The 15944-nt window shown below is 38.4% G+C and overlaps 1 protein-coding gene across 2 annotated transcripts in view; it reads right to left on the reverse strand.

The window, feature by feature from the left end:
• The window catches only part of LOC126250230 (cell division cycle and apoptosis regulator protein 1-like), a 259454-nt gene that overhangs the window by 223081 nt on the left and 20429 nt on the right, over positions 1 to 15944 (reverse strand). For both annotated transcript variants that reach the window (XM_049951541.1, XM_049951542.1), the window contains exon 3: positions 7874 to 8031. In XM_049951541.1, the coding sequence (XP_049807498.1) occupies positions 7874 to 8031 (158 nt within the window). The remainder of the gene's footprint in view (positions 1 to 7873; positions 8032 to 15944) is intronic.

The following is a 15944-nucleotide window of genomic DNA, read 5'->3' on the forward strand; positions in this document are numbered from 1 at the left end:
CTAAAAATAGAAATTACATGGAAAACTGAGACCTGCGTGTATTAAGGGCCAGATTCGCGTGGATAATTATTTTGGGCCCGAACTGGAGAAACCATACTGGGTTAAGGACAAATGCAAGACTGGAGCTAATGGTAGAAACGTGTCACGAGTTGGTGTACGCAAAATGACAGGTGCGAACACGTATGAGTCACGCACGGGCTACAAAGCGACTGGCAGTAGCAAGGGAACTAGGCCTCAGTGTGATTTGAACCTTGCGGAGCGATCAGCTGGCCGCTGTGAGACTGAAGTAGCTGCAATAAAAAGAGATGATGTCATGAAAGAGGTCAATGGAACTGTTTCATTGGAGAATATCACCGAATTAAATAAAAAAATCAGACGTGTTAATTAGCAGAAGTGAAAAGGGGGATGTTGTGTGGAAAGGAGTTGTCGAAGATCGAAAAAGAGCGGGATGATGTAATTAACAGTGTAAAGCAATTTGAACAGGGAAGTGTTAAAGAAAGTTATAAGGCCAAAAATGTGATAAAAGAAGGAAACATTGGAATAAAGATGTTATCCATAGGTAGAAATGAGGTGGAAATAGGAAGTGCCATGCAAGGCGTATGTGCAGCAACTTTAGAAGAAGTTAGTGAGAGAAAAGAAGGCACTGCGCAAAGTGCGCAAGCTGCCATTATTCGGGAAAGTGGTATAGGGAATAGTAAAATGGCCAGTATAAGTAAAAATTGGGAGGAGGATGAAATCCTCAACAGTGTAGATGCAATCCTGACTGATGAACATCTCGCACAAACAATTATTAGCAATAGTGATGAAGATGTCGATTTCTACAATTACATGAGAACCGCTTAAGTCAACAATGATTATACCAAATACGAAGTGGGAGTTGACATCATCCAAGGTAATGTTGAAGATGTGCCTGTGACAGTAAATCAAATGTGGAATTTAGGAGATGAACAGAAAACCGAAAATAATGAAAGATCAAATGATGAATTAGCTTGTGATAGCATAGATTTTCCTGGCGTATCAAAAACTGATGATTTTCACGGGTTTGCAGCCGGGTTCCATCGTCCTGACGACAACACGATATTTCGGCGGAACATCTGGCCGCCATCTTCAGGTGAGATTGAGTGCACAATCATACCAGAACTGAAGAGACCTCAGATTCGGCAGCTCCTTTGTACCGCGGGTACTGGCCGTTGCGCGTGCGCAGGCAACAGAAGAGATGCCCTCTGTGAGGCGAAGAATTGCAGCGGCGCCAGCGGTGAAAACTGTCAAAAGCGAGGAATCGCAAAATTAAAATGCAGCCGGTCCGTATGCGTAGGTTTTCGGTATACACTGTGGCCGAAAGTTCCATTTTCTTTCTTATGTACTAAGACATCCAAAAATGGTAATTTGCCATCATTTTCAATTTCCATCGTAAATTTGATTCGTGGATGAAGGCAGTTAAAATGATGTAAAAATCAATGAAGAGATTCCATTCCATGTGGCCAAACGATGAAAATATCATCCATGTATCTCAAGAAACATGTTGGTTTAAGAGATGATGTCGTAAGTGCCATATGCTCAAAATGTCCTTCAAAGAGACGCAAATTATTGCCTCGGCTTCCCATTACTGGGATTGTGTATTTAAAGAATCAATTGAAATACGTCTGTCTGATGATACTATTAATAGAGACAAAGGATTTCCTTTAAGCAAGACATGGAATACTATTTTATCACAGATAAAACAACAACGGTCTGGTTTCCGACCGGCTGCATTTTAATTTTGCGATTCCTCGCTTTTGACAGTTTTCACCGCTGGCGCCGCTGCAATTCTTCGCCTCACAGAGGGCATCTCTTCTGTTGCCTGCGCACGCGCAACGGCCAGTACCCGCGGTACAAAGGAGCTGCCGAATCTGAGGTCTCTTCAGTTCCGGTATGATTGTGCACTCAATCTCACCTGAAGATGGCGGCCAGATGTTCCGCCGAAATATCGTGTTGTCGTCAGGACGATGGAACCCGGCTGCAAACCCTTGAAAATCATTGATGAATTAGCTTGTTGTCTTAGGGTTGCATTCATGATTGAATCCGATAGTGAAGGAGAACTCAGTGATAGTTCAGAGGAAGGATACATAGAAATACAGGAAACGGAGCAAAACTTGACCGAAACTGAATACGAAAGGCTAAATGAAGTTTTTTCAAAGCAAAATCCAGCAGTAGAGACCGAACCAAAGAAGAAAGAGTCTCCAGATAATACAATGCTGGGGCAAGAATTGATTACAGTAGTGAAAGATTTTGAACTTTCAGGACCAAAGCAGCCACCTGAAGATACGATATGATGGCAAGAATTGAATAGGATAGGGTCAATCGATACCAAGTGGTCCAAGAAAAAAGTAATTGGTTGCTTGACCATCTCAGAAAAATGTTACATTTGCTGGGTGAATTCCCCATTGTTTAGCACTCACAAAAATATTTTTAAAAAATTTATTGTTTATTATTTCGAAATGGCGGCCATACTTGTTCCAGGCCGCATACGTTTTTTCGTATTTGCAAGCATCTACATTTTTTACAATTATTCAGTAGTGGATTGTCCTAAGCCTTTCAGATAAAATGCATTTAGTTCAACACACTATGGGCTACACATTAACATCATTATCATTTAGCTGAATGTATTCTTTAATATATTTTTAATAGTTCAAAGTTATCAGCCACAAATTAAAAAAACTCAATTTTTGAACAGTAGTTTTTCAAAGAAAGATTAATTTCTCAGCTTTAAATTTTTTTCTGCTATTACACTGTATAATGTAGTTACTTTTTATAGAGTATCAATGGTGAGCAGCTTACACTTAAAAAATACACTATTTTAAAAAATGGACTTTTTTTATTTTTTCCATTTTGTGGCCTGCAGTATCTTTGTTGGGGGGCCAGATAAAAGTCTGAAAATTTCACAGTCAACAGACCTTTATGATATCAAACTTCAGTATCAATTTCAACTTTGAGATTCAATTGGAAGTTATGGAAAAAAAATTACAAACACTTGTCAAACATACATTTTTTAACATCTGCGATATCTAGGCTTTATAAGTTCACCCAGTCACTGTTGTAAATTCCATGGGAGACAGCTTCCTTATTACATTTTTAAGTGGCATCCAAACTTGATCCTTCTCAGTTTTTTTAAAATATGTCCTTGGTCCTGGAGGGCGATAAAATACAACATGTGTAACTTGGTTTTGCCAATCCACAACTGTTTATCGTAAACAGAAGCCACTATGTCTTTATTTTGAAGAACCAGTTGTACAAGTTTTCCACTCTATCAGGTGAAGTTGAAGTGATCTTACACGTCAGTAAGTTGTGTGAATAGGGTACAAAACAATGAAAAGATCAAGTGCCTTTAATCTTCTGACAAGTGTTGTACCTTTCCTTCACGACACTGCCATAGACTTCTTGTATTTCCTCACAATGTACAAAAACACAGGTAATTCCTTTGATATGTTTTTTTACAGAATTGAAACATTTCCTAAGGTGTTATGATATGATTGTCATCGGCCCGCCACAGACTTGCTTCTGTGACAGGTCGCTTCGTTGTACCCACGACACCACCACGAGCATTCTTCCCATGGCATGAAGCGAAAAAGTGCCATTCTACTCAAACCCCAAATCTTCTTTTTGAAAGGATATGCTAATAATTTGTTTTGTTTTTATATTGACTTCCTGCCCCATGCGAAAAGTAAATCAGTTTTTTTATGAAAGGGTGGTGCTGTTTAATGTAGTTTGTTAATTTTAGTTGAAAAATGTGCACTCCTGTAGTGCTGTGTTCAAGGTAATAAATACCTTATGACACAAAAGCTGTGGCTCATTAGTTTATCTTCATCTTTATAATAAAATACAAATGGATGAACTGTCGCCTGTTTGTTTACCCAGTGGTGCCCTTGTACTTCATCTTGAACAACAAAGGAATAATTTTCCGAAAAGTCAGCAACAACAAAGGTTTGCTTTTTGTCTTTCAAAAATTTACTTCAAACTTTTGCAATAAAATGATGCATTTTCAGAATTTCAAGGTTAGCCACGCCCACTTTGAAAAAAATCTTATCGTGATTTTATGACTTGTCACCATTTCAGTTCTGTCTTGTGTCACCCACTGTTTGTGTTTTATATTGTCAGGTATCAAATCATCTTCTTTGGATTCTTCAAACATGTCAAGTAAGGATTCTTTGCCTGGATAATCTTAACATTTTCCCTTGATCATACAATTGTAACTGTCAATATTGCATACCATAACTTCCAAAAGGTCTTTATAGTCAACTCTAAGATTGGCCCCATCTATCATCAACTTTACGTTCTGATGATACAAACAAACACGAACATTATGGGTGCCAGATGCCCCTGCAAAAATACACCATCTTGGTCTCAACTCGCAAAACTCTGATCTTCCAATTATAATATCAGGATTTTCTTTTTTAAATTCAATGACTAGTTCATTTAAATTAGACAATATTAACCTTTTTTGTCTTTGAAACGTAGAACCATTTTCTTTCACAGAAACACAGTCTTTTTTTATAATGAAATTTTCACTCTACAGCGGAGTGTGCGCTGATATGAAACTTCCTGGCAGATTAAAACTGTGTGCCGGAAGTTTGGAAGGTAGGAGACGAGGTACTGGCGGAATTAAAGCTGTGAGGACGGGGCGTGAGTCGTGCTTGGGTAGCTCAGTTGATAGAGCACTTGCCCGCGAAAGGCAAAGGTTCCAAGTTCGAGTCTCAGTCTGGCACACAGTTTTAATCTGCCAGGAAATTTCAGTCTTTTTTGTCAGACATCAAACAGCTGTTATTGTCATTGTCATAATACTTAATAACTTTATTGATTGTCTTTTCATCTGCCAAATTAGATGCACTTTTCTTTTGTAATGCTGGTACAATTCCCTGTTCTTTTACTAATTGCCTTGTTAATTTAACAAGACGTTCTGACAAATTGAATTCATCACTAACTTTTGCTCGACTCCAAGAATTCGGAAGTAAACTGATAATTTTATACTCTTTGTTTGAAGTACTGGATTTAGTTTTAAGTTTTCCTATCAAATAATCATAATCGGTTGGTGAAGATTTAGAACTTCCATCTGTTATGAAACTTCCAAATTCTTTCTGACTGTAGCTGCCACTTTTTCAATTTTTGTATTCACGGCACTTGGTCTTTTATCTTGACTTAGTTTTCTAATTTTACTACCAGGCGATACACCCAGGATTTCACAAGCTGTATCTACAAAATGTTTTAATGGTTGCTGGTAAGTCACAAAATTCTGTATCAGAGGTTTCACTATCCTTTCTCTTGTGAATTACAAATATCTTTGAATAACATGTTGGACACAATGATTTTTCTGGTATGAAATTGACAAAAGGGCTTTTATTTTTAGAATAATGATGAAATATTATTTCTCGCAGACCTTCTGTTATAGGTTTCTCAAAAGGGCAAATGCAGAACTAACTAAAAAGGTGATGAAACTTTTTTAAGTATTTCATTTCATGGTACTTGCATGTTGATTTGACCTCTGAGCCGACTCTTAAGTAAAACAACACATTTTCTTTTTCACTGTAATCTTTGATTAAAGTAATGTCTTTAGGATACAATCCATACACACTTTTATGACTTGCTTCATTAATAATAACGCCAACAGAACACTGAGACACAATTTTTCAACTGCACACTTCAAGAACGTCTAGCTAATACAGTGTGAGTACACAACTGTTGGTGTAAGGGGGAAGACAACAATCAGACTTGTATAGACTTGCAGATGCAATTGTTAGCCTGCTGATAACCACAGAATTGTTTCGACAAATAATCATTAGCTAGTGTAATGTGGTGTGTTACATTATGCAATTGGTATACTTTATTTGATTAGCCTATCAGATATCGCAGATGTTAAAAAACGTATTTTTGACAAGTGTTTGTAATTTTTTTCCCCATAACTTCCAACTGAATCTCAAACTTGAAATTGATACTGAAGTGTGATATCATAAAGGTCTATTAACCATGAAATTTTCATATTTTTATCTGGTCCCCCCAACAAAGATATTGCAGGCCACAAAATGGAAAAATTTAAAAAAAAATCCATTTTTTAAAATAGTGTATTCTTTTAAGAGTAAGCTGCTCACCATTGGTACTCTATAAAAAGTAACTATACTATACAGTGTAATAGCAGAAAAAATATTAAAGCTGAGAAATTAATCTTTCTTTGGAAAACTACTGTTCAAAAATTGAGTTTTTTTAATTTGTGGCTGATAGCTTTGAACTATTAAAAATATATTAAAGAATACATTCAGCTAAGTGACAATGATGTTAATTTGTAGCCCAGAGTGTGTTGAACTAAATGCATTTTATCTGAAAGGCTTAGGACAATCCACTACTGAATAATTGTAAAAAATGTAGATGCTTGCAAATACGAAAAAACACATGCGGTCTGGAACAAATATGGCCGCCATTTCAAAATAATAAACAATAAATTTATAAAAAAAATATTTTTATGACTAACAAACATTGGGGAATTCACCCAGCAAATATAAAATTTTTCTGAGATGTCATGCAACCAGTGCTGGACCATTTGGTATGGACTGACCCAATTTAAATGTAACTTGTCTACAAGTGAAGATAAATTCAGGAATATATATACCAACTTTTAGCCTTTTCTGTAACCTTTCAGGGCCTATAAAGTTCCCAACCTAAGGAGGTGATGAAATCTGGGGTCCCTATCTTACAAATGCATTTCTCATACAGTAGTTTGTGTTATAAGACAGAGCAGAAGACTACCCCCTTACCAGATGCTGTACCTCTTATTGGTTGGCATATTCCAGTGCTATACTTTTTTTATTTGTGGCAATGTGTTTGCAGTGAAAACATACTTTCTGGAAGAGCACACCCCTTTAGGAATCAGACAGTCCCAATATTGTGATTGCCTTCCAGGATCTTTAAAAACACTCCTGAAAACAGATTTGGTACTTTGGTACCTGATTTACTGCACTTCTCATGTCACTGCTGTTGATCCAAGAACGCATTTTGGATGTACTGGTAATATGTGGCCTCTAAAATTTTTTATTGTCTAGTCCACATTCTTCAGTAGTGGAATTGGATTGACTCTGAAGCTGGCATAAACCAAGATCTGATGCCTAGCCTACCGTTTGATAGATGAAATCCATGAAATTAATTGTTTAAACTGGAATATCACAAAAGAAATGTGAAAGTTAAATAAAAGATGTAACGAATGATTTTACAGGTTATCTGTGATATTTGAGGTGAAATCACTTTATACAATGCAACTTGAAGGAGGAACGGAAGAATAAATACAATAAGCAAAGTTTAACAAACAAATTTACTTTCTTTTATTTTTCCACAGTACCAGGGATATTTTGAAATTTCACTTTTCTTGAGCTTCACATAATTTGGTTAACTATTTTGTACCTCCATAAAACAAATTTTTGATGAAATTTGGAAAGAAACATGAATCGTATGAACTTCTCATGAATTAAAGAAGCTGACTGAATACTACAATCTTCTCTCCAAGACTAGAATTCATGACATGTCAATTGCCAAGAATGTTTGGTGCATTGTGTCTCAGTTAACAGAAGCCCACACTAGCAGGGAGTCACAGGCCAAATGTTCAGCAATGACTTACAGGAATAGTGAGTGCCCCTAAGGCAGAGTCACAAATCTTTAGTCACAAATGGACAAATACTTTGATAATGATTGTAACTACATGAGGCTAGTGTAGCAGTTTATGAAGGGAACCTATTTTATGGTGCAAATATTTTTAAAAGCTACAGGAGAAACTAATCAATTAACACTTACTTGATCAGAAAAATTGTTTGATCCTTTAAAATGAGACCACTATAATGTGGACACCACAATTTCTCACCTGCTGCATGCCAATTGGAGTTTGAAACACTGGTTGCTGCTGCTGCTGATACTGCACCATTGTAGGAGTTCCCAAAGTTCCCATTGTATTTTGGCCAATCATTTGTGTTTGCATTTGCTGCTGCTGTTGTTGTCCAACTCCTGTTGCGAGTGTTTGTGCTAGAACATAATAAAAAGAAACTCCTATCAAAGATTTGAGAGGATCCAGAAATTTAGTACAAGCTGTAATTTAGTTAACTACTGTTCAATGCCAAATATGTCTTGAGGATGAATCTTTTGCTCTGCAGCATAGTGAGCATTTTCAAACCAGTCCACTCTCCTCTGAAGAATGAAATATTTATTCTAGAAACAATCCCTTTGCTGAGATGAAGTCATTTTTCTCTGATATCCGTGTTTCCAGGACTGAAATTGCCCCAAGGTATGCACAGGAGGTTCTGGAAAGTTTGTGAAACAGAAGACAGGTACTGGCAAAACTGAAGTTGTGTGCATGGCTCACATGTGAGGGCACTGATAGTGAAACAACAAACTATTCTTATTGCCTTATTGCTTTTATGACAGACGGTTCTATGAGAAGAAACAATTGGTAAGTCTTTCTTTCTTTTAATCTAATAAACTGAATATTACTTTAAGAACAAACAACTTAATGCAATAATTACATTATTATGTCTAGCAAAAGCCTAAATTTTACAGTTAAAGAGAGAAAAGTTCTTCTTAAATGTATTCCTTAAAATGTTTATGTGGAAGCTGGCATTCTGTCAGTTCTTTAACAAGACTCTCTTATCACAGTCAACAATTTTCTCAGCTCATATAGCAGATAAAAATTGGGAAGACAACAGTGGAAAAGATGTCAAAAAAATCTTTATAGTTATGCATACATTCAGCACTCTCATATGTGTCATACAGTGTATAGTGAAATGTGTTTACATGTAATACAGTTCGGGCATGTAATTGTACTTTAACTGATTTTTCCATTCCAGTTAGTTAGTTCATGTTCCACAAATAATTTCTACAATTAATCATAAGATGTGGAATGAGTTATTTTACATTCACATTACACATTAATTTGGAAATATGGCTATACGCTCACTATTTACAATGTTTCATATAAAACATGATCAAAACAGAGCATGTATAACTTGGAAATCTGGCAAAACTGTACAAATATTTCAGTCCTGATGCATTAAATACACTTTTATATGCTGATTTCTTGTATAAAGCAGTATGTGCCTAAAGCGGAAACGGAATTCAAACTTTAAGACTTAATTAATAATTCATTGTATAATGTGGGAAAGAAGCTTATACAGTACTACTGTATTACAGTGTATCTTCCTTATTCACATCTATACATGGACATTACTTTTAACATGAAGATTGTACAGCCCCGACAATACTGTTATTTTTATGTGATTGTTTTTGCGTTACGCAGTGGGTTTATGCAGCAAGGTCAAGCATTCCAAAGAAATGCACTACCTTTATTATTTTCTGCCAGTTTTAGTTGACCCATAGCACTTTAATGACAACATGATGTCGAACCAAAAGTATGCGTACCTTACACTTAACAAAAAGATTAAGGTAATCAAAGAGGATGAGAAAGACAAACTCTCTGTGTGTGAAATAATGTTACATTTTAAATGTGGTAAAATACCAATTTATGGAACTTTAATAAACAAGGATACATGAGGGGGGGGGGGGGGGCTAAGAAGGTGGAAAAGGAAGAAATTAACGAGATAGTATGAGAAAAGTTTGTAAGTGCATGGGCAAGCAACTTAACTTTGGCTGAATCCATGATGTAGAGTGAGGTTCTGAAAGCTGCTAAAGAGCTTGGAAATATGGAGTTTAATGCATCCACACAACGACTGAACAGTTTCAAAGCTGGAACTGCATCATGTGGAATGAAATCTGTGGGGAAGCTAAGGACGTGCTGTGATGTGTAGTAACAGAATGGAAGACAAAAGAAAACATTGCACACCCCAATTGCGAATTATGACCTGAAAGACACGTTCAGTGCCAATGAAACGAGACTACATTATCATTCACTTCCTTCAAAATCTCTCGCAATTTAAAGTGGAAAAATGTCCGAGGAAAGACTCACTATACTGCTGTGTGGAAACATGTTAAACGAAATGGATAAGTCACTGGTGATTCAAACAGTGAGAAAAGATGTCAGTAAGGTTCCAGTCACATGATGAAGCAACAGAAAGGCATGGACGGTGAGTAGTCTTATGGGAGAGAGGCTGGGCTCTTTGAATGTCAAAATAAGAAAAGGTCAAGTTGTTGTTTTCCTACACAGTGCAACCTGCCACCCAAAGTCAAGTCATCAATGTGAAATTTGCTTTGATCCTGCCAGCTTCAACGATTCATCAAACAGGGGGTTATTTACACATTAAAATTCCATTATAGGCAATTATTGATGCAATTTGTAATTCTTAGCACTGAAGAAGCTGAAAGAGCATTTCCTCTTGCATGGTCAGTTTCTGTCCTGGATACAGTAAATTGGATTGGTTTGACAGTAAGAGAAATATATCCCAAAATTATCGCCAAGTGCTTCACCAAAGCAGGTTCCAAAGGTGATGAACAAGACACTTCTGTACATCAGAGCTCAAGTAAATGGAGCAGCAATTGAAAAATTAATTCAAATGCACAACATTTCATGTACTCCAGATCATTATTTTTGAACTGATGACTTCATTCGAACTGATGACTTTCTGTAAGCTCACTCCACTTTTACTTCAGCAACAGATCTAATAGAAATCCACAGCACAGAAGATAATGAGGAGGAAACAAAGGAAGAAGAAGAGGAACGAAATGATGTCCTCAGCAAAATTAATATGACTGAAGAAACTATTGCATGTATGCAATTTGCAGCACATACAAATTCTCCAAAGCTGTTCAAACTACTTAACAGTGCAAAAAATTTGTAGGGGAAACAATTTTGAACAGGAAACTCAGACAGGTTGCAGTAAAACTGCACACATGCTATACAGGGTTATTACAAATGATTGAAGCGATTTCACAGCTCTACAATAACTTTATTATTTGAGATATTTTCACAATGCTTTGCACACACATACAAAAACTCAAAAAGTTTTTTTAGGCATTCACAAATATTCGATATGTGCCCCTTTAGTGATTCAGCAGACATCAAGCCGATAATCAAGTTCCTCCCACACTCAGCACAGCATGTCCCCATCAATGAGTTCGAAAGCATCGTTGATGCGAGCTCGCAGTTCTGGCACGTTTCTTGGTAGAGGAGGTTTAAACACTGAATCTTTCACATAACCCCAAAGAAAGAAATCGCATGGGGTGAAGTCGGGAGAGTGTGGAGGCCATGACATGAATTGTTGATCATGATCTCCACCACGACCGATCCATCGGTTTTCCAATCTCCTGTTTAAGAAATGCTTCTGCTTTAGCCTTTTCCGTAAGATTTTCCAAACCGTCGGCTGTGGTAAGTTTAGCTCCCTGCTTGCTTTATTCGTCGACTTCCGCGGGCTACGCGTGAAACTTGCCCGCACGCGTTCAACCGTTTCTTTGCTCGCTGCAGGCCGACCCGTTGATTTCCCCTTACAGAGACATCCAGAAGCTTCAAACTGCGCATACCATCGCCGAATGGAGTTAGCAGTTGGTGGATCTTTGTTGAACTTCGTCCTGAAGTGTCGTTGCACTGTTATGACTGACTGATGTGAGTGCATTTCAAGCACGACATACGCTTTCTCGGCTCCTGTCGCCATTTTGTCTCACTGCGCTCTCGAGCGCTCTGGCGGCAGAAACCTGACGTGCGGCTTCAGCCGAACAAAACTTTATGAGTTTTTCTACGTATCTGTAGTGTGTCGTTACCATATGTCAATGAAGGGAGCTACAGTGAATTTATGAAATCGCTTCAATCATTTGTAATAGCCCTGTATTATGCATCAATTAATGTAATAGCCTAATGTTCTATAGTGCAATACACAGTAAGTGAACATCTACTGCATAGGATTAGAAGGTACATAAATACATACATAATTTCAAATTTACACTTTTGTGAATAGTACTACAAAAAAATCTAAGTAGGCTAGTGTGTTTTGTGTAATTGGAAACTTGTCCAATTTGCAAAATTATTTTAGTCCCACATGGTTCTGTTGAGTAGGTTTTACTTTATATCACTGTATACACGTGCGCGTGCACATGCACATGTACACCCGCACCCACATTCTGAGCGAGCAAGGAAGGGAGGTGAGGAGGGGCAAGGAAGGGAAGGAGGAGGAGGGGGAGGGGGAGAGGGTCATATGGGTGAAGTGTGCTTGCATTTGTGAATATATATATATATATATATATATATATATATATATATATATATATATATATATACACAAAGATGATGTGACTTACCAAACAAAAGCGCTGGCACGTCGATAGACACACAAACAAACACAAACATACATGTGAAAGATATAGAAGACAACGCAGTCTGTGGGTGCGCCATTCTGTACGTCATCTTTCTGCTGTAAGCGTGTGCTGTTCACAACGTGCAAGTGTGCTGTAGACAACATGGTTTATTCCTTAGAACAGAGGATTTTTCTGGTGTTGGAATTCCACCGCCTAGAACACAGTGTTGTTGCAACAAGACGAAGTTTTCAACGGAGGTTTAATGTAACCAAAGGACCGAAAAGCGATACAATAAAGGATCTGTTTGAAAAATTTCAACGGACTGGGAACGTGACGGATGAACGTGCTGGAAAAGTAGGGCGACCGCGTACGGCAACCACAGAGGGCAACGCGCAGCTAGTGCAGCAGGTGATCCAACAGCGGCCTCGGGTTTCCGTTCGCCTTGTTGCAGCTGCGGTCCAAATGACGCCAACGTCCACGTATCGTCTCATGCGCCAGAGTTTACACCTCTATCCATACAAAATTCAAACGCGGCAACCCCTCAGCGCCGCTACCATTGCTGCACAAGAGACATTCGCTAACGATATAGTGCACAGGATTGATGACGGCGATATGCATGTGGGCAGCATTTGGTTTACTGACGAAGCTTATTTTTACCTGGACGGCTTCGTCAATAAACAGAACTGGCGCATATGGGGAACCGAAAAGCCCCATGTTGCAGTCCCATCGTCCCTGCATCCTCAAAAAGTACTGGTCTGGGCCGCCATTTCTTCCAAAGGAATCATTGGCCCAATTTTCAGATCCGAAACGATTACTGCATCACGCTATCTGGACATTCTTCGTGAATTTGTGGCGGTACAAACTGCCTTAGACGACACTGCGAACACCTCGTGGTTTATGCAAGATGGTGCCCGGCCACATCGCACGGCCGACGTCTTTAATTTCCTGAATGAATATTTCGATGATCGTGTGATTGCTTTGGGCTATCCGAAACATACAGGAGGCGGCGTGGATTGGCCTCCCTATTCGCCAGACATGAACCCCTGTGACTTCTTTCTGTGGGGACACTTGAAAGACCAGGTGTACCGCCAGAGTCCAGAAACAATTGAACAGCTGAAGCAGTACATCTCATCTGCATGTGAAGCCATTCCGCCAGACACGTTGTCAAAGGTTTCGGGTAATTTCATTCAGAGACTACGCCATATTATTGCTACGCATGGTGGATATGTGGAAAATATCATACTATAGAGTTTCCCAGACCGCAGCGCCATCTGTTGTTGAAAATTGTAACTACTGTAATTTCGAAAGTTTGTCTGCCTGAAAATGTACTGTTGTCCCAAGCATATTGCAACAAACGGTGTATTTCTATCGCTGCTCGTTTAGTTTTTATTGCCGTTTCAAATATATCGGTCATTTTTGAAACACCCTGTACACACACACACATTGATCTTGCCAAAAGTCGAGAAGCGATTCTTCTTAGTGTTTTAGCTCTCTGGGGCACTCTGGGATGCTCTCTGGGTCACTCTGGGATCCTCAATAGATGTCGAGCACAGTCTCTGATTGGTTGTTGTGTTTTTGGCGCGCGATTCAAATTGCGTTGGAGCAATATATATATATATATATATATGTGTGTGTGTGTGTGTGTGTGTGTGTGTGTGTGTGTGCGCTCTTTTCTGAAGAAGGCTTTGGTTGAAAGATAAATGTGTAACAGTCTTTTCATAGTTTCTGTCTGCAATGCACTGTCATCTTTATGGTGAGTAGCAATCTATCCTTTTCCTAATACTGCTGATATTCCAACCTGGACTTTCCACTGTCTGATTGTCTCTCTACAGGAGAGAAATTGAATTGTAAATGTGGCTGAACTGAACTGTTTAGGAGTTCTAAAACGTGTTTTTTTTTTTTTTCCTGCGTAAATTCTCATCAACATGGACACCAAACAATTTTGAAGTTTCCACCCTAGTTATTATTTCCTTGCAATATGTTACACTTATTAATGGTGTAATATCTCTAGATGTACAGAACTGAATATGTCGTGTGTTTTCGAAATTGAGAGTGCGACCATTTGCAGAAAAGCACTCAATAATACTTTTAAGAACATTATTTACTATTTCTTCTGTTGCTGTTTGACTGATTACAGCAGTTGTGTCACCGGCAAAAGAAATAATTTTGTTTGTTGTATATTAGAAGGAAGGTTATTACATAAATGAGGAACAACAGTGGATGTAAGGTAGAGCCTTGTGGAACCCTATAATGGATTTTTCCACAGTTGAAGAAAGTCTTCTGCTTTCATTACTTAAATTATTAACTATAACTTTCTGCACCTTATAAGACGTTTTCCACTGGTTGGCTTACCATCAATTCCATAATACCTCAATTTTTTGACGAGAATATTGACATTCACTCAGTCACATGAATTACATTGGTCACAGAAAATACCACCCACTGCTATTTCATTATTTAATTCTTTTCAAATCTGATGAATGAATGTGTGAATGGCAATCTCAGTTGAGCAACTCTTTTCAAATCCAAACTATAATTTACTGAGGATACTATTGTTGCTCAGGTTTGTATACTATTATACACTATTCAGTCACATTGATGTGACCACCTGTCAAAAGCCTCATTCTGGCACCAACGCTACGAGTAGATGCATACCTGTGTTGATCCACACTGCCTTCCAGAATAACAAGATCACCCAGAGAATAAAAGGATATCATTCCCCAGACTATAACACTTCCTCTTCTGGCCTGGACCCTTGTGACAACTGTTGCACAGCATTTGCTTTCAGATGTTTCACACCGTACTTGCCAATGGCTATCTGTCAATGGAAAATGTGATTCATCTGAAAACGATACGTGTCACCACACAGTGGTTGTCCAGTTGTGGTATTAACGAGCAAATTCCAACCTCCATCGCTGATGAACAGCAATCGCCATGGGTGCATGAAGGAGGTGCCTGAAGCAGAAGCCTATACACAGAAATGCTCGCTGAACATTCGTTGAGGAAACACTGTCAGTAGTGTCTTGGTTCATCTGGTAGTCAGCTGCTCAACAGTTGGACGTTTATTTGCCTGTACACATCTCCACAGCAATCATTTACCCACAACTGCCTCACCGCCAGTTTTGGATAACGCCATTTTGCCATGCACTGTATACTTTAACCATGGTGGCACATGAACAATTTACGAACTTAGCCGTTTCAGAAATGCTTCCACCCTTGCCTTAAAGCCAATGGTTGTGCCCTTCTGAAAGTCAGATACATTGCTCTGTTTCCACATTACAACAACGAATGCACTGTTTTCAGCATCCCTCCCCCCCTCCCATATGCTATATAACCCTCCACTGCTAGTGCTGCCAACTGGTGTCTGTGAGTGGTTATTGTACGTGCGAACATAGGCAGTGGTCACATTAATGTGACTGGACTGTGTAGAATACATCATCTTCCGAAAATGGGTCAGCAGTTACGGACATCTCCCCCATCACATTTCTTATAGAGCGGTTTAACAATGGCATATTTCAATCTCTCAGGGAAAATGACCTGCATTATTGCTGAACTACATATTTAAGAAAATATAGCTCTTATTATAGGGAAACAAGTCTTTAGTACTCCTTTGGAAACAACATCAAATCCAAGTGAGCTTTTATTTTTGAGAGAAAAAATGATTTTCTGTAATCTCAGAAGAAGTTGGTGAGACATTTATATAA

This window comes from Schistocerca nitens, chromosome 1, assembly GCF_023898315.1.
Source record: "Schistocerca nitens isolate TAMUIC-IGC-003100 chromosome 1, iqSchNite1.1, whole genome shotgun sequence".
NCBI lineage: Eukaryota > Metazoa > Arthropoda > Insecta > Orthoptera > Acrididae > Schistocerca > Schistocerca nitens.